The sequence below is a fragment of the Mobula hypostoma genome, chromosome 7, assembly GCF_963921235.1.
Source record: "Mobula hypostoma chromosome 7, sMobHyp1.1, whole genome shotgun sequence".
NCBI lineage: Eukaryota > Metazoa > Chordata > Chondrichthyes > Myliobatiformes > Myliobatidae > Mobula > Mobula hypostoma.
The window spans coordinates 150,631,327-150,651,321 of record NC_086103.1 but is presented as its reverse complement, the minus strand read 5'-3'; the positions used below and the strand labels follow the sequence as shown (position 1 = coordinate 150,651,321).

The 19,995-nt window shown below is 37.3% G+C and overlaps 1 protein-coding gene across 4 annotated transcripts in view; it reads right to left on the bottom strand.

The window, feature by feature from the left end:
* LOC134349656 (protein furry homolog) overlaps positions 1–19,995 on the bottom strand; it is a 293,846-nt gene that overhangs the window by 60,576 nt on the left and 213,275 nt on the right. For all 4 annotated transcript variants that reach the window (XM_063054280.1, XM_063054282.1, XM_063054284.1 and 1 more), the window contains exons 37-43: positions 19,129–19,279; positions 14,063–14,166; positions 13,209–13,394; positions 9,330–9,528; positions 7,898–8,019; positions 2,715–2,902; positions 1,345–1,439 (exon numbers count right to left, since the gene is read on the bottom strand). In XM_063054280.1, the coding sequence (XP_062910350.1) occupies positions 1,345–1,439; positions 2,715–2,902; positions 7,898–8,019; positions 9,330–9,528; positions 13,209–13,394; positions 14,063–14,166; positions 19,129–19,279 (1,045 nt within the window). The remainder of the gene's footprint in view (positions 1–1,344; positions 1,440–2,714; positions 2,903–7,897; positions 8,020–9,329; positions 9,529–13,208; positions 13,395–14,062; positions 14,167–19,128; positions 19,280–19,995) is intronic.

Here is a 19,995-nt window from a genome sequence, read left to right as displayed (position 1 = left end):
TGTCTAAATGTCCCTTAAACATAGTGATTGTGTTGGATTCCACCACCTTCTCTTCCAGTAAATTCCAGACATCAACTATTCTCTATATATCATACCTTCCATTGAAATTTCCTATAAAACTCCTTCCTCTCACCTATGCCCTCTTGTCTTGGATGCCACCACTATGGCAAAGAAATCTTCAGATATCTACCCTACTTATGGCTCCCATACCTTTAGATATTTCTAACAGATCAGCTCAGTGCCTCCTGTGCTCCAGGCCACACCAGATTAGTCTATCCAATATCTTTCATGCAGGCAACATCCTGGTGAATCACCTCAGCACTCCTTCCAGTATAATCACATCTTTCCTGTAAAGAAGTATGCACACCAATACTCCAACTGTTGTCTAATTAGTGTTTTGCAAAGTTGCAACATAATATGCCACCTTGTATATTCTGTATCCCAATTTATGAAGGCAAGTGCTATATACCTTCTTCACCAACCTGTTGATCTGTACTGCCACTATCAAGGGACAATGGACTTGGATCCCTAGTTCTTTATGTTCATCAATGTTACTAATGTCCTACTATTCACTGCACATATCCTAAAAAAGCATCACCTTGTGCTTTTTGGGATGAAACAAGTTACCTTTCAACATGATCTATATCAAGCTGTGGCCTTAGACGACCTTCTTTACAATCCCCAACACCACCAACTTTTGTGTCATTAATGACATTATTGACCCTCTTCTCACCTTTGGTAATCGCCTGAAACCTGGCTTTGAATTTGGAAATATCATAATAAACTGAGCAATAAACAATCTGGTGGAGGAACTCAGACGGTAGAGCAGCATTATTAAGAGGAAAGGAACTGCCAACATTGAGCTGAGACCCTTCATCAGGACTGATAATATTCACTATCTGTATAAACATTACAGACTGCAGCAATTGCCTTAAATTATTAGAGAAATGGCCAGTGGTTATAAAAGAGAAAATAATTACATTTTTGTACATTTTAGATATACTATTGAAACCTGCTATTCCCATTTAAATGGCTACTTAATTTTTAAGAGATTATATTTACCCAAATTTTGCCATTTCTTTAATTGGCAGTTCTGGTAAGAACTATTTCCTATTTCTTATCTTAATCATTTTGGTACGTCCTCTATAAAAGTAAGGGATCATGTTTGCTTGTATCAAAGTCATTCTACTACTTGTGCAAGTAGCCCTCTACTGTCAGTGTTAGGTCAAAAATACAGATCATAAGGCAAGGTGCTGGTGATGTACATCAGGAATAGAATATTTTCTTGAAATATCATATCATAAATAAAACACATAATATTCTGGTAGAGGTAAAACTTCTTACCGAGATAAAACAGCTAACAGATCACTGTTCTTCAAACAATCTGCCAGATTGTCAATTCCTGATTCCAGTGTAAGAAGTGCTTCCATTACATAGCCCTAACATAATAAAAAATTGAAATGTTCAGTTCTGTAAACAGTTTTTTAAACTATTCAACAAATTCTATTCAACTTTTATCTATTAATTATACTCAAATACATTTGAGAACTATTTCACTGAGAAATACCTGCTAAATAATCATAGAAATCAAGAATTTGAAATTCTTTTCATAGGTATAATTATTTTCAAGCTGAGGCAATAGCACCCCCAGATAATGCGTTTTCAGTTACTTTAAACCCCTTGACCTTCTTGGAGAAACATGGTTCAACTCAGAGTTTCTAAGTCACAGAGTGAGAGATATTGACGCACTCATAGGGGACAAGCTGAACTCAGATTACAAGGGAAAGCTACAGAATTGCCCACTGATAATTTAAGCCCATATTGTTTAAAGGTTTGGTTAAAAATAATATTTTAAACTCACTTTTCTACTTAAATACTTTTGGAATCTATGTGATAATTAAAATATATTTATTATGTTTAGCAAATTATAGATACGATATCAATTAATATAATCATATTATTGTGCATGAATGTTACAAATTCTTCTAAGTGTAATAGATATTCTAGATTTTTAAGTGAGATTTGATCATAATCATTGAATTTGTGAATAAAGGTAATAATAATGTGTCAGACTGAAAATACTTGGGGAGCTATTCAGTATTCTATTTCTAATATTTAAGCTTGAACAATTCCTCTCGTGAATATCAATAGAGCTGTAAACCATTTTTCTTGCTCATATTTCTTATTCCTTCAGTTCTGGAGACAAGGAGCTCGTGAGAACTTTTGGAAAGAGGATTAAATTGAATAATAAAGTCAATCATTGCCAGCTACAGCACCAACTTCGTCTTGATAACTGTGATTGATGCAGATGAAATAGAGTAAGCTCCTTGATTATCAAAGCTGTTTTCACCACCTTGTCTGATGGGTTTGTCCCAAACTAAATAAACAATTACTTCCTGCAGAAATATGAGAATGCTGAACAAATGAAATGCACTGTAAGAAGTGAAGGACAATAACATTAAGGCAACTTAGTGAAATATCGTACAAACCCTGTGTGCAGAAGACATTCAAACTACAAGTCATTTTATTTATTTTAACTTCAAAGAAAAAAAGAAACAAGTTGAGGTCAACTAACTGCACTGACCAGATGTAATACCTTAATACTTCTTGTTTTACATGACCCCATTCTACAATGGATGGGGATTGCAATCATTCAACACTTTAGTTTGTCATACAGTAGCCTGATATGGTTGGGTCAAACATGAAGGGCGTACCTGAACTTCATCACCATGTTCTCCTATTACTTCTACTAATCTTGAAAGTAGGTCAGATAAGGCATGTGCAGATAGAGGTTGCTTCAAAGCTCTGAATATTTGGAACGAGCGACCTGCATAATGCCTTGATGAGCTAGAAAGTGCTGTCTGTAAAGCAACTTCACTCAATCGCTGTTCCATACAGCAGCCTAGAAAAATGGGGAGATAATGTATTTTAATTATTATAAACATCTACAACTTCAGTACAAAAGGGATACCAACAGCATTAAAATATTTTACATCATGTTAAGTAATATTAATCTCACTTGACGATGAGGAGATGTACAGGAGTGAGATAGATCGGCTGGTTGCGTTGTGTCGCAACAACAACCTCGCATTCAGCGTAAGTAAGACAAAGGAATTGATTGTGAACTTCAGGAAGCTGAAGTCAGGAGAAGACGCAACAGTCCTCATCAAGGGTTCAGCTATGGAAAGGGTGAGCAGCTTTAACTTCCTGAGTGTAAAAATCATAGATAATCTATCCTGGGCCCAACATATTGATGGAAACATGAAGGAGGAATGCTAGTGGCTGTATTTCATTAGGAGTTTGAGAAGATTTGGTATGTCACCAAAGACTTTAGCAAATTTCTACAGATACACTGAGGAGAGCATTTTGGCTGTCTACATCACTTCCAACGCACAGGATCGAAAAAGCTGCAGAGCACTGAAGGCTCCGTCATGGGTACCAGCCTCCCCACAACTGAGGACATTTGCAAAAGGCCATGCCTCAAGAAGGCAGCATCTTTAATTAAAGACCCTCACCATCCAGGACATGCCCTCTTCTCACTACTGTTATCAAGAAGGTCCAGGAGCCTGAAGATGCACACAATGTTTCAGGAACAGCCTCTTTCCCTCCGGCATTAGATTTCTGAATGGTCTATTAATTATGAACACTATTTCACCATTTTCCTCACTTTTTGCATTATTTATTTTTAAATATTTCTTATTGTTATCTGTAGTAATTTTTAATGTACACAGGACAAGGTCACAACGTTTTCTGTAAAAGCCTGCTTACATCTTGCCACTGGTGGATGCTAAGACTTCATAAATATTTCTCAAAAAAATGTTCATTTACTTAGAAATTTTAACAATCTGCAGATACTGGAAATCATAAATAAAAATAGAAAAAGGTGGAAGCACTCAACAGGTGGCATCTGTTTTATGTCAAAGACTGTTCATGTGAATGTGAGAAAAAAACAAGTTAGATTTCAGTTTAGAGAAGATGGAGGGGAGGGAGAGGGAGGGGGAACATCAGTGATAGGGTGAGGTCAGGATTAGCGTGAGGATAAATAATTGATGATGGATTAATGCTGCAAGTTAGAAGGTGAGAGCACAGACAAAGGTTATGAGTCAGGACAGACTGGAGAAGTTGTGGAACTGAGGAATAAGAAACATATGACCACGTCAATGGGGCTACATTATAGACCACAGTCCACAGGATTTAGAGGAAAACATTTGTAGAGAGATTGCAGGCTGTTGGAAGAAACATAAGGTTGTAATAGTAGGTGATTTTAATTTTCCACATATTGACTAGGACCATACTGTAAAAGGACTGTATGGGAGAGAGTTTGTCAAATGTGTTCAGGAATGTTTGCTTAATCAGTACATAGAAGTTCCAATGATAGAGTGTGCAATACTTGATCTCCTATTAGAGAATGAGACAGGGCAGGTTAGAGAAGTTTGTGTAAGGGAACACTTTTCATCTAGTGATCAGAATGCCATTAGTTCCAAACTAAATATGGAAAAAGATAGGTCTAGTCTTTGGGTTGAGATTCTAACTGTGGATTGGAGCAGGCTGTTTTCTGGCAAAGATATACTTGGTAAATAAGAAATCTTCAAAAGTGAAATTTTGAGAGTACAAAACTTGTATGTGCCTGTCAGAATAAAAGATAAAGACAGCAGGTTTAAGGAACCTTGGTTTTCTAGAGATTTGAGGCCATGGTTAAGAAAAAAAAGTAGATGCATAGCAGGTATAGGCAGGTAAATGAGATACTTATGAAGTAGAAGAAATACAAAAGAACAAAAGAAATCAAGAAGGCCAAAGGAAAGCATGAAGATGCCCTAGCAGACAAGGTGAAGGTAAATCCTAGGAGATTCTACAGATACGTTAAGAGAGAAAGGAATGCAAAGGGCGAAATTTGTCCTCTGGAAGATCATAATGGCAATCTATGCGTGGAGTCAAACGAGACGTGGGAGAACTTAAATGAATTTTTTGCATTTGCGTTTTCTCAGGAGATGGACACGGAGTTTATAGATGTGAGACAATGTAGCAGTGAGGTCATGGACTCTACACAGATTACAGTGGAGGAGGTGTTTGCTGTCTTGAGGCAAATAAGGGTGGATAATTCCCCAAGGGCCTGACAAGGTGTTTCCTTGGACCCTGTGGGAGGCATGTGCAGAAATTTTAAGAGCCCTGGCAGAGATATATAAATCATCCTTAGCGGCAGGTGGGGTACCACAGGACTGGAGGATAGATAATGTTGTTCCACTGTTTAAAAAAGGTGTAAAAATAATCCAGAAAATCATAGGCTGGCTAGCCTAACATCAGTAGTTATTGGAAGGTATTCTAAGGGGCTGGATGTATGAGTATTTGGACAGACAAGGACTGATTAAGGATAGTCAGCATGGCTTTGTGTGTGTGGTAGGACATGCCTAATCAATCTTACATAGATTTTTGAGGATGTTACCGGGAAGGTTGATGAAGGCAATGCAATATATGTTGTCTACATGGACTTTAGCAAGGCATTTGACAATGTCCCACATGGGATGTTGGTCAGGAAGGTTCTGTCGCTTGGAATTCAAGATGAGGTAGTAAATTAGATTAGACATTGGCTTTGTGGGAGAAGCTAGAGAGTGGTAGTAGATGGTTGCTTCTCCTACTGGAGGCCTGTTATTAGTGGAGTACCCCAGGGATCAATGCTGGGTCTGTTGTCATTTGATACCAAGATTGGGGGTGTAGTGGACAGCGAGGAAGATTATCAGAGCCTACAGCAGGATCTGAACCAGCTGGATAAATGGGCTGAAAAATGGCAGATGGAATTTAATGCAGACAAGTGCAAGGTACTGCACTTCATTAGGACCAACTACAGTAAGTGTTACATAGCGAATGGCAGGGCACTGAGGAGTGCGGTAGAACAAAGGGATCTGGGAATGCAGGTCCATAATTTATTGAAAGTCGTGGCACAGACAGATAGGGTCATAAAGAAAGCTGTTGGCACATTGGCCTTCATAATTCAAAGTACAGGGTACAAGAGATGGGATGTTATGTTGAAGTTGTATAAGGCATTGTTGCGGCCTAATTTGGAACACTGTGTGCAGGTTTGGTCACCAATCTACACGAAAAATGTAAATCAGGTTGAAAAGGTACGGAGAAAATTTACAAGGAAGTTGCTGGGACTGGAGGACCTGAATTATTGAATAGCTTAGGACTTTATTCCTTGAAAAGTAGAAGATTGAGGGGAGATTTAATAGAGGTATACAAAATAATGAGGGGTATTAGATAGGGTAAATGCAAGCAGACTTTTTCCACTGAGGTTGGGTGAGAAAACAACTGGAGGTGATGGTTTAAGGGTGAAAAGTGAAATGCCTAAGGGAAACATGAGGGAAATCTTCACCCTCAGGGGGATGCGACAGTGTGGAGCCAGCTGCCAGCATAAGTTGTGCATGTAAGCTCAATTTCAATGTTTAAGAGAAGTTTGGGTAGGTACATAGATGGGAGGGGTATAGTCTAGGTGAAGGTCGATGGGACTAGGCTGTTTAAATGGTTCAGCACAGACTAGATGGGCTGAAGGACCTGTGACTGTGCTATACTTTCTTATGACTCTATTGTGAAATGTGGAGCTAATGGATATTCCCAGTTTATAGAGATAGAAAAGAGAACAGTGAGAGAAAAAGGGAACCAATATTATAGATAAATGACTTCCAGCAAAATTGGCCAGTTCTGATTCAATAAACCCATTTCTTTCCCATTTCTACGAAGGTCTTTGACTTGAGACATTAATTCTCCTCCTCTTTCCACAGATGCTGCTTGACCTGCTGGGTGTTTCAAGTATTTTTTTGTTTTATTAAGTTTATTTATTCATTCCAATGTAACACTTATATTTAAAGCATTATGTTAATTAATAGAACAGGAGCATCACCAAGCAGTTACACATGAAGTTTGCTCCTTCGGGAAAATCTTCAGGAAATGTACTCACGAGCAGATCTGCAAGTAGATTTCAAATTGAAGGTGTTTCACATAACCCAGTACAGATCTGGTAACTTGGTATTCTATGTATCAGATTGGTAGAATGACCGCAGTGAAAAGAGCTAATATCCAAGTGCCAGATCGAGTGGATCGAATCTTTAGACTTTGCTTTTATATAATCAGATGAAAATCTCTGCTGTGTATCCTGGCCCACACTTTGAGATTGCAGCCAAATGCTCTGGCTTAGACCCTCTTTTGATAAGAGTTCAGCAGCAGAAGGGACACCAAATTAGTGCAAGGCATTGGATTTCTGATAAGGGTTTCTTACCTGGAACATTGACTCCAGTTCTTTTCCACAACTGTGACCTTACCTACTGAGAATTTTCTGTTTTTGCTTTTGATTCCCAGGATCTGCAGTTTTCTTTTGATTTTCACATTAATGCCATTCAGTAGTTAGGTTACTTAATTTAATTTGTCTGTTACAATTCTTCAGTTATTTCAAATTGCAGAAGTTAGCAGATAGTAGCACTGCAATGCTGAAGAACCTTTAGCTAACGTCAAAAAAAAAAAATCAGCCCACTGAGTCTATGTTGGTTTTTAGAGCAATCTCATTCCACCACTGATTTCCCTGTCATTAATTCTCTTCTTTCTCCTGCTTCCCAGCTATTCAAAGAGGGAATTTCCTGTGATCAGTTAACCTATTTGGATGTGAGAGGAAACCACAGACAGCATCTGGAAGAAACCTATGTGATCCCAGGATGAATGTGTATATTCCTCACAGATAGCTGGAGATCAGAAATTACCCGTAGCTGCTGAAGCTATAAGCATTAACACCAACTACTGCCCCACTGTGCTACCCTAAGCTATCAGATAATTGTGAAAAGCAAGAAAATGAACAAGACAATTTTGCTTAGTATTGCTGTAACTGTAGATATCTTGAAATAGTAAAGTAAAATACCTGATTTCACATCTTTGAATACAGACACAACGTGACGTAGGAAGTTTGTTAGTTCTTCAGCACTTTTAGAATTGTAATTCTTTGGCGTAATATCTTCATGGCACCAAAGAGGTCCAAATGTCCTATACAAAACAATTTTATTCAGCAAGTCATTCTATTAAAATTCACATGATTCTGGCCTATAATTCAGCCAAAACTACATAAAGTATGTAAAAATTAAACTATTGTAGTCTTTGATGTGATAATATGTAGAAAAGAGTGGAAGGATATTTTCACTGCTAAAATAATGAACAGCTTACATACAATTAATACTTTCTACCTTTTAAAATATAAAGAAGTTTTGATTTCCAGTAACATGGTGGCACTCTCAGATGCAGCGGCCACTCTGGATACAATCAAAGTTGTTTCTGTTCATCTTGCATGTCTTTTTAATGATTGTAAGGACTATCCCATCAGCAGGTACCTTGACAAGATGGAGCTGGACTTACTGAAGACCATTGTTGTGTTGTTGCCTGGATTTGCTGTGTACCATTGTACCTAGAAGGTGTGTGGTGCGAATGATTGACTTGGGACGTTTTTATTGCAATAGCAATATCCTGTTGGACACTGGTAACGTAGAATACTGCAAATCTGGTTCACTGGCGAGACTGAAGGTGGGGAAGCTGCATTGCCCCAGCTGTGGCAAACACTAGGCCTAGGCCAAGGCTGTGGAATTGCCTGTGACAGTTGCTCAGTGGAGGAAACTCTAAGGTTTTCCTGCCCTCTGGTGTTCGCTCAGTGGAAGAACAAGCTGGACCAGGACAACTTACCATCAACCTAGTCATGCCACACAGAGACTTGGGCTACATTATATTTTTTCTCCTTGAGGCTGTATGTTTTCTTCCTGAAATTATAACAATATGTGCTATTTGTGCTATGTGCTGTCTGCTGTGTGCTGTTGGTAATGTGTTTTGCAACTTGGCCCCTGAGGAACACTGATTTGTTTTGCTATATTCACGTTTGGTTGATTGATAATTAAGCTGGAACTTAAACTTGATGGCTAGTGGATTTCAAGCAGCTGTCCAATGGTTCTGTGGCACACGTGTATGTTGTAGGCTACACTGTATTGGTAGAGTTGGGAGAAGTTGGTGGAAAATAAGTACCCGAGGCCATAATAAAAGCTGCTAAAAAAATAAAACTTACTTGGGAGACTTTTCTACATTGGGAACATCAGGAGATAAAGTATTGAGTGTATGTGGTGGATAGTTCATGCAGTGTTAGAATTATGCTGATTATTTCAATTCTGCATAGCAAATACTATACATGATTTATGTCTTGACTTCTAATGTCACTAATGATAAAGATTTCTTAGACTTTACATGAATTTCACTAATATCTCCTGACAGAAATCACAAACTAACTGAAGGATATTATTGGTTTTGTGCTTAGTTACCTGGTTGCTAAAAACTCAATTAGCTTATGAGCTTTCTCATCCACTTCAGGTGTCGTTCCAATTTCTTCCATCTCCTGTGAAATTTGTGGTAGGTTTCCACTGCTACCTCCCAGACTGATACTGGAAGAGGTGGAACTTGAGCTTAATCCTGAATCTGGAATTGGAGAGGACTGATACTCTCTCAAGAAATTATAACCACCTGGTACAAGGAAACATAATTATCATTGCAAAAATCACTGCACAAGTTACATTGCATTGTAACATATATATGGGTTAATTTCAAAATTTCAATTTACATATGGGTCTACCAAGCCAGCATTTGTTGTCTGCCCCGATTATTCTTTGGAAAGTACTGTTGAGCTGCCTTCTTCTTATGTAGGTTATTCTAGGCACAGCTTTAGACTGTGTTGGTTGTTAACACAAACAACATATTTCACTGTACGCTTCTCTTGTGCATGTGATAAATAAACACATCTGAATCTGAAACTCCACAGTGCTTCTGGTAGAAGTGCTCCCAGCAAAGGGGAAGGAATTATAGGATTTAGATCCAAAGACAATGAAAGAACTGTGATAAACTTCCAAGGCAGGATGTTGTGCATCATGGGAGGGGACTATATAGATGGTGGCTTTCTCATAAATCTGGAGCTCTTGTCTTTCCAGGTGGTAAATATTGTAAGTTTGGAAAGGGGTTTTGGTGTAGTCTGGTTGTATAACTGAAGTATTTTTAGCTGCCACTAGGATGGCAAAAGGGTGCCAATTAGGTAGACTACTTTATCCTGAAAGTTGTCAAACACTTTGGATTGTCACCTATTAGAATAAGAGAGCATTGCACCACACACTGACTTGTGTGTTTTAAACAGACTTTGGGGTATCAGTATACAATCACTTAGCATGGGATACTCAGTCTCTGAGCTCTTTGTGTGGCTAGTCCAGTTGAGTTTCTGGTAAACAGTGAACTCCTCACCCCCTTTATGTTTTCAACTATCTATTATTCTATGAAAAAATATCTGTACAATGTATGGTATTAAAAATATTGCAAGATATTTACATGTTTCAATATCTTACACATTGCGTTGTAACATATATATGGGTTAATTTCAAAATTTCAATTTACATATGGGTCTACCAAGCCAGCATTTGTTGTCTACCTTGGTTACTCTTTGGAAAGTACTGTTGAGCACTTTCTATCATGTAGTATCATATAATAACAGGACTTTAGAACCAAGGAGTACTATCATATAATAATGGGAAAGTGGTAAGGATACTGATCTAGTAACATGGAGACCTGGACTACTAATCTAGAGAGTACAAGTTCAAATTCCTCTATCCAATGTTATTAATCATAACTACATTCATATTTTGTTTTGACTATTTCATGTCATGCATAAATTACTGCATAGAGATGCACTTATTACCCATTTCTAGTTGTGGTGTGTTTCAGTGTATTTTTTTACTGCAGTCAGCATCTGCATCCCTTTTATTAAGTTACAAGTTTTCAACATGGAATCTGAATTTACATTCTGTAGATTAAGAGTCCAGGTCTCTGGATTACTACAGTAGTAATATAACTGCTTTCCCATTGTAAAATAGATGCATCATACAATAATTTCTACCCTAAAGTTTGGATTTTCATTTTATAGAATTAAATTCACCATAACTATCAAATATTATTTTTATTAAATAAAGTTCTGAAATGTTTAATCAACGATGTCAAAACCTCTCGGAATATCTAAATAACCTATTCTTGCTTTCAAAATATTGTTTTATGTGAAAACAACTGCAAACAAAGAGAATTCTTAGGAAAAAGTCTAAATCACAGATACTTAGCCATTTGATATGTAGGGAATGGGGCTGGATCCATCTGAGGCCAATTCTTTAGGACCCAATAACAGGTGTACTCAGTAGATGGACGCGTGTTTCAAAAGATGTGAGAAACAAATCACTGGCATTAACTGTGTGCAGATGTGGGTGTGGTAAAGGTGCCATACATATGTAATTTTCTTGGGTGTGAGTTTAGACTGCCTAAGTGTGTATGTAAAACAGGCTCTTTGATTAAGTTAATCAGAGACCTAAGTTTATATAATACAAATATATTTATTCATTCAGAATTCATCAGCACAGTTTAAAAAAAGAACTTTCCATAGAGGCAGGATGAGCAGGATTTTTCCTCAATAACTCTCCCAGGATTTATCTGAAGGCTGCTGACAGCTCAGCTAAAATGCAGTTCTGCAGAAGATGAGCTATCTCCAAAGTCACAATAGGAACATGCTTTGCATGGAAAATATGGAGAAGACTTTTGTCTTTTAGCTTGGCAGATACTGCTTATTATGCAGTACTGTATTGAGTTCTGGTCCAAGAACAGCCTCAGATTATTTTTATCCTGTCAAATGGATGTTTGCTGAGAGCATTCTGCTAACTTATTAACATTGCTGGTTGTGTCTGAATATAAAGTATTTTCCTTTACCCTTTGCTGACGAGAAGTTAATAATGCAGACACTAACAGAGAACTCAAAATATCATGATAAGAAAGCATCGTTAAAATTATTTGAAATTTACATCCATTTCCAAAAGGAATTGATTAAGATGCCACGTGCAAGGTAATGTGCTCATGAGGTTGAGACTAATTATTATTGAGTGGAGGACTGATAACTGACGGGAAACAGCATTATCCTTGACTGCTAATTTTCATGGCAGCATGCTATAAACACAGCTGAGTGCATCAGGAAATAGGCCATGTACAATCTATATAAACGAGCTGAATGAAGGAAATAATTTATTATATCTAAGTTTACTAATGATATAGGAGAGATAAGCTGTGAGGAAGACAGGAAGAACCATTAAATTAGTGGCAAGACATTTCCCTTCACAATACTTTGAAGCATGAGAGGAAGTGTGAGGACTGTCACTTTGGTAGGAATAAATGAAAATCAGAATATTATTTGAAGTGTAGAACTATCAGAAAGATCATTACGTTCTTATGTAAATAACAGAAATCAGCATGTAGTACACAAAGTAAATAAGTCAGCAAATGAATTATTGGTCTTCAGTGTAAGGATGATAGAATATAAAAATAAGAACATCTTGCTGTATACATATAGAGATTTGAAGGGATCACACTTGAGAGCACCATATACCGTTTTAGTCTCCTTGTTTAAGGAGGGATATACTTGCTCCAGAATGCATAGGCATTAATTTGGAGATAAAGGAGTTTTCCTGTTGAAGATTAATCAGATTCTAAGGATAATTTATGTGGAGTCTAGAACCAGAGTATAGTTTCAGAATAAGGAGTCAACTAATTAAGATCAGATGAGGAGGAATTTCTTATCAAAAGGTTGTGAATCTTTACCTTTCTTCTCAACAGACCCATGGATGCGTATTCAAGACTGAGAGTGATTTTTGAATTTCGGGTTACCTAAGGTTATGAGGATTGAGTAAGACACAGTTGAGGTCAAAGATCAGATTACCCATGGCCTTACTGAATCATAAACTGGGCTGGTGGAGGCACATATCCTTCACTTTCTCTTAATTCTAATAAGGGATGTAAATAAGACCATAAGATATAGGAGCAGAATTAGGCCATTTGGCTCATCGAGTCTGCTCCACTATTTCATCATGGCTGATCCAATTTTCCTCTCAGCCCCAATCTCCTACCTTCTCCCCGTATCCCTTCAAGTCCTGACCAATCAAGAATCTATCAACCAATTTAAAATAAAATCCTACAAAATAGCATTCAAATAGGTTTATTAATAAAAGCTGGTATCCATGTGTTTCTTACTCAATTTAGTATTGCATTTTAGAAATATTTAAAATAACATCATTTAATTTCATAAATTTACAAACTCCCAATGTAATCACAGTACATTTCAATTTTACTCTTACCCGAATAGAGATACTCTGGTGTGTAAGCTGGCTTTACTGTGAGTGTTTTACTTTCGCTGATTTCTCTGTTAAGCAGAAGAACAGTAGCTACAGCTTGAAAATTATCACTGCAGGCCAGAGCTAACAAGAGGTGCAAAAGTAATCTTTTGCTGTGTTCAAACACCTCTGGACGATAATGATCAAGACCTAAAAATAGAATAATAGCAAATTAAGTACAATCTTAACCTTGGTATTCAGCTATTACATTATACTATATTGAATAATGATTGTAATGTTGATGTAAATTTGAGAATTCCTTGAGAACACATTTGTTCCTTCAGAAACAAAAGCTGTACTGGCAATGCATTTATCTCATGGATCTGGGCCTACTTCTTTTATTTTGTCAGGATTCAGGGATATTCAGGTACTTATGGGGTTAAAAATAAAAATCAAGTTAAAGTGCAGGAATACAACGTCTTTAAACAATTTTACAAACCTAGCTGCTTTGTCTGTGAGCAGGTCAGTTGTCTGTGTCTGTCTTTAAATTAAAAGTAGCCTGTGGATTAAATTTTCCTCTTTGTGGACTGTGTTGCGGAGTTTACTGTTATGATTTTGATTAGAAGCCTGGCTCTGGCTGCACATCCCAGTTGAATTTTGGAGTAATGAGTGAGTCAGATACCACACTATCAGAAATTCTGAATAATTGAGTACTGTATTTTTAGAGTATTACTATGAAAAACTGGAATATGGAATAACTAATTTTCAATATTGTGACTACTTCAATCTATTACAAAAATATAATATGAACCTACACCACTTGTAAATTCAAATATTTTTGTCAACTTCAAATATAAAAAACTAAAATTCAAACATACCTAGAAAGAGTGCATGAATTAACAGAGGAAGGTGTAGGGCCCAGTCTTCCCTGACACTGTGGTCAACCACCATTTCAGTCATGAAGATGACAGCAATGTTGCACCTGTTTCCACAGAAATTTGAAATATAATACTTCACTGCTATACTGTGTAAGTTCTGCATAGCAATGCTATCAAAATTAAATATATTTAGTTACAATAAATCCAATTTCCAATAGCCCTATAGGAGATTGGAATGTACTAATATAAAACAGTATTCCATCATTTGCACAATGAATATAGCTACCTTGGACTGAAAACTGTGCTTCTGCATGAAGCTTGATTGTCAACACACAAATTCAACTACATATTCTGAACAGGAAGTTGTTAAGTGGTGTCCTAGTGCAGTTCCTATCTATTTCCACTGTGACAGAAATTATATCTGATGATGTTTCTCTACTTACCTGGCTTATGACCTTTACTACTGTTCATTCAATGTGCTCTGATGTATAGAAAGCAATAAGTGAAGTGACTAGGGGCTGTGTATCTATGGAGAAATCTCTTGTCTTTGTATCATATTGAGACACAAGATTACCCCAGAAGAATAGATCCTGCTCGAATTCTGGTCACCTTTGCACTGTTACATACTAAGGTTGAAAGATAAAAGATTGTATAGGTGAGTGAGATCAACTGCCCATCTTGCATTGTAGATTTTTAGTCGATAAATAAGGAAACATAAGGCCACCAAGATGGATGTGTGATCCTAGTCACTTCATGGTACACTCATGTGGGGCTGGGGATGGAGGAAGCGGGGTGCAAGCAAGCTGATGTGACAGAATATTATTGTGGGTGGCAGAAGCCATATAGTTGGCTAATGCAGCCATATTCTGTTACTTGGCATTCCAGGAGGACAGCCAGAACTCATCATGGAAGCAGGTCTCTATGATATATGTATTTGAGGATAATGAAATTTCCACCATATACAGTGGCATGCAAAAGTTTGGGCATCCCTGGTCAAAATTTCTGTTACTGTGAATAGCTAAATAGCCAAGCAAGTAAAAGATGAACTGATTTCCAAAAGGCGTAAAGTTAAAGATGACATATTTCTTTAATATTTTAAGCAAGAAAACTTTTTTGTTTCCATCTTTTACAGTTTTAAAATAACAAAAAAGGAAAAGGGCCCGAAGCAAAAGTTTGGGCACCCTGCATGGCAGTACTTAGTAACACCCCCTTTGGCAAGTATCACAGCTTGTGAACGCTTTCTGTAGCCAGCTAAGAGTCTTTCAATTCTTGTTTGGAGGATTTTCGACCATTCTTCCTTGCAAAAGGCTTCTAGTTCTGTGAGATTTTTGGGCCATCTTGCATGCACTGCTCTTTTGAGGTCTATCCACAGATTCTCGATGATGTTTAGGTCAGGGGACTGTGAAGGCCATGGCAAAACCTTCAGCTTGTGCCTGTTGACGTAGTCCATTGTGGACTTTGAGGTGTGTTTAGGTTCATTATCCTGTTGTAGAAGCTATCCTCTTTTCATCTTCAGCTTTTTTTTTTACAGATGGTGTGATGTTTGCTTCCAGAATTTGCTGGTATTTAATTGAATTCATTCTTCCCTCTACCAGTAAATGTCCCCCGTGCCACTGGCTGCAACACAAGCCCAAAGCATGATCCATCCACCCCCATACTTAACAGTTGGAGAGAGGTTCTTTTCATGAAATTCTGCACCCTTTTTTCTCCAAACATATCTTTTCTCATTGCGGCCAAAAAGTTTTATTCAAAAGGTTCAAAGGAACGTCTAAACAAGCCTTATGCATTTTTGAAACAAGTCCTGTGGACTGAAGTTAAAATAGAACTTTTTGGCCAAACTTTTGCTTCGGGCCCTTTTCCTTTTTTGTTATTATAAAACTGTAAAAGATGGAAATAAAAAAGTTTTCTTGTTTAAAATATTAAAGAAATGTGTCACCTTTAACTTTATGCCTTTTGGAAATCAGTTCATCTTTTACTCGCTTAGTTATTCACAGTAACAGAACTTTTGACCAGGGGTGCCCAAACTTTTCATGCCACTGTATATAAAAATCTAATTAAATCAATCAATGAAACTCAAAGAGTTTATAGTGGTATTCTGAGCCATGATGGTCTCTTAGAGTACAAACTCTTGGGTCTTTGCTGTAACTCTGCATTATGGGGTGGTGGGGGGGGGGAGAGGGGTTACATTCCTGGAAAACAATCCATATTGTTATTTTCTGTAATATAAATGATTTCCATTACCCACTGTATAGTTCTGCATAAGTTGCTTTCAGGTATGGAAAGCAAAAAGTTGCCCTCTAAAAAATAACAAAATTCTGGTGATCAAAAGGCATCCCATTATTAAGTTCAAGCTGAGATACCATTTCTTATAGAGTCATAGAAAAGTACAGCACATAAACAAGTCATTTGGCCCACCTAGTCCATTGCAAAACATCTTTCTAACTTAACAGTAATCCATGTCAACACATGGGTCAACAAATTTCAATCCCATCTTGCCCTGTTCACTCATGTATTTTGTTTAACTTGGTGCAGCCAATGGAAACTAATTACCTAAATCTATTCATGCAGATATCTATAATGCATTCATTTGAATGGCAGCCAGAAAGGTGGCTTATCCTAATTATATAAAATGTTTATTTGTACCTCAGTATTTAATGTGTATGTGTGATTTATGATTGAGCATATACATGAGAAATGGGAGTAAGAATTATATTGACAAAGATGGTAATATACAGATGTGTATTCCAGGTTCTTGATTGGACATGGATCATAGGTTACAGGGAGAAGGCCAGGAACTGGGGTTGAGGAGGAGATAGAAAAAAAGATCAGTCATGATTGAATGGCGGAGCAGACTTGATGGGCTAGATGGTCTATTCTGCTCCTATGTCTTATGGTCTTATGTGCAAATTTTTCTCAGGCCCCACACCATTCCACTGTCAGGATGAAAATTTATATATGTGACAGCAGATGGCCATCTTACATTGCAATTTATATACGAGCCTACAGACATCAAACAGCATAGTTGTGTAGTAGCTTTCTTGTATCATATAATTTGTATATTTACATAAAAGCTGACAGAAAATGTGCAATTTTCTCAGCAGTCTGAATAAAATTGCCTAAATTATTTTATTTCACCCTTAATTCAAACACAATTTAATGTTACTGGTGTGAACAAGTTTTAAAGATTACAAGGAAACTGGAAAAAACATATCTAATGGCAAAGCCAAGACTTTATACTACACTTGAGACACCAGATGAATATGGACAATTTTGGAGAAGATATTAAAACAATGATTAAGGGAAAGAAAAAATAAAAATAGATGACATAAATGTGAATTCAAATCTCCCATATAAATAATACATTGGAAAAAACTAAAAAGTTTATAGTTTATTAGAAATGATAAAATAAACTTTCTGTGGAGGTGATGGGCAGGGTGAGGGTAATGATATTTTTGAATCTATCTTCACCAGGTGAAGGATGTCACACTAAAGTAGAAAGCATTAGTGGCATTGTACAGGATAAAATTAAACAGGTACTTAACAGGTTAGCAGTAGAAAAGGAACCCACACCAAGTGAAATGGATCAAATATTACAGGAGTAAATCAGGGTGGAAATTGCAGTAGCTCTAGCCACCATCTCGCAATCCTTTTTAGATACATGCTTGTATAGACTTGCTGACTTGCAGTGGAGGTGGCCTTCAAGGGATCTGCCTCTTTATTCTGCATACTCTTATTATGAGGAACAGTTTTCTTGACTGCATGGCTAAAAGTCAACAGCAAAGAAACCAGCAGAGTGGCACGAAAACGATTATCCTGATGGAATTCTGGTTGTCACTTCCCAGCCAGTACTTTCCTGAAGTAAGCAATCCTTGTAATCTGTTGCAACACAGAAAGTGGACAGATCGAGCAAAGCCACCTTGTCTCCTGGTGGAATACCACTCATAGTCAGAATATCTCCATGAGCAGACCCCATCCCTAGGTTAATTCTGACTATGTGGCATGCATGCACCTGAGATTAAAAGTGAATGACTGTGTACTTCCATTTTCATTCTCTTCTGACTTTTGCACCATTCCCCGGTCAGGGTGAGGCTCTTAGGTCATTTGAATGCAGAAAGCCACAAAGAAGGGAGATGTGAGTTGCAAGCTTACATCTTTGGGAAATGTGAACCCAAAGACATTCAAGGAGATAAATACATTTCAGAGGATTAGAACTACAAGGAAATTGTTTTCAGCTTGCCAATGGGCACAAACTCTGTTGTAGCATAGACTATACTGTCTCTTCCATGGAGTATAGCAATACAGAGGTATTTTCTCCTTATGTCCAGCTTGCCAATGTTGCTGGCAATTATGAATAGCTTCACTTACAATAAAAAAGATTGTTTTAGAAAAGTTTGTTCAGCATGTTTGGGTTATATGCCTGACATTGCAGTGTGTGTAAGTTGTGAAATATGTGACCCTACTGAATTTCAGTGAACTTTAGACTTCTAAGTCCTGAATGACAGAACAGATGGGAACAATGGGATTTTAGGATTACTAGTAAGATGACCTATGAAGGGGCTGAATAGCTTACTCCTATCTTGTTTATTTGTATAAGGGGAGCAATGAAGAAGGTGTGGATTGTACATATTTGAGGCTAGAGATTGCTTCCTGAACTATTTTCTCCCACAGACCTTGTAATAACTGCTTTGAAGAACCCCTTAGTTCTATGAGGATAGTGGAAACTTGCTCATGTTGCATCATGCCTGTTTGGACAATTCACATTTGCTGCTATAATCATTCATATCAATTCTTAAACCACTTTGGAGAAGTGTTGGATGGCTTTAATAGTGCATGCTAGATTCAAATGACACTTTTAAACTGCTAAGGCAAAACTTTACTCTGCAGCCTTAATATTGCAGTTTGGACGACATTCATGTTAATCCTTGCACTTGTTTCAGAGGATTAATCATACATTATCATCCAGGCACTTGTTCTATTACTACACTATCCCCCCCATAGTAGCTACATTTGTTCTATATAATTAAAATTCTTTATTAGTCTGGATCATTTTGAAAGCTACTCCTTACCTGTGAAGTGGCCCACGAGGTGTTATTGTTTCAGGAAGATAATCCACAAGTGGGGCCCAGCAACCCCCATTAACAGGCATTGGCAGGGGTTGTGGTGAATTAGCCTCAATAGTCTTCATCAACCAGCTAGCATATGGAGGCAATGGATCACCTGAAGATTGTAGACAGAGCAATACTGAGTTAATACCAGTAAAGTGTTAAAGATCTTGGTTGAAGGCAACCCCTTCTTTATCAATACTTGCCATTTCAATAGTTTAATACTCATATGCTCAATACACAGCTTTCTTATCACATACTGGGGACAGGTATTGACTTTAGCATGAATAGTTAATATGACAAATGCTTGCTTGCTTGCAATTAACTCATAATGGAAAATTACTTACGTTGGCCACAGGTAGTGGGTGAAGAGCTCTCAGCTTTGAACATAAAACTTATTGACCTTTATTAAGTAAAGTCTTTTACACAATTGAAATAATAATAGAGGCCTCATGATAATTTTGTTTATTCTATAAAATAACAATTGTCACTCTAGTTACAAATTTGAAGATTATAGACAGCTGTAAGCAATAAAAATATAGACATAAATCACACAGTTGATTACTGTGCCAGTCCAACAGGTCTACTTACCTTTTGCAGATCAGTAGCTGTCAACCTGCTCCTGGACCTCCAGCTATGGAATAGTCTATGAATGGTGACTAGCCCTCAGAAGGTGGAATCTAAGGCCCTACACCCTTCATGGGCTATACTGATGGCCTTCCGAAAAATCTTTTCAACTGCCCTCATAGGTCTCTGATGATCATAACTACTTTAAGTAATTTGAAAGAAATCAGAAAATAATAATAAACAAAAAACTAACCTTCACTAATG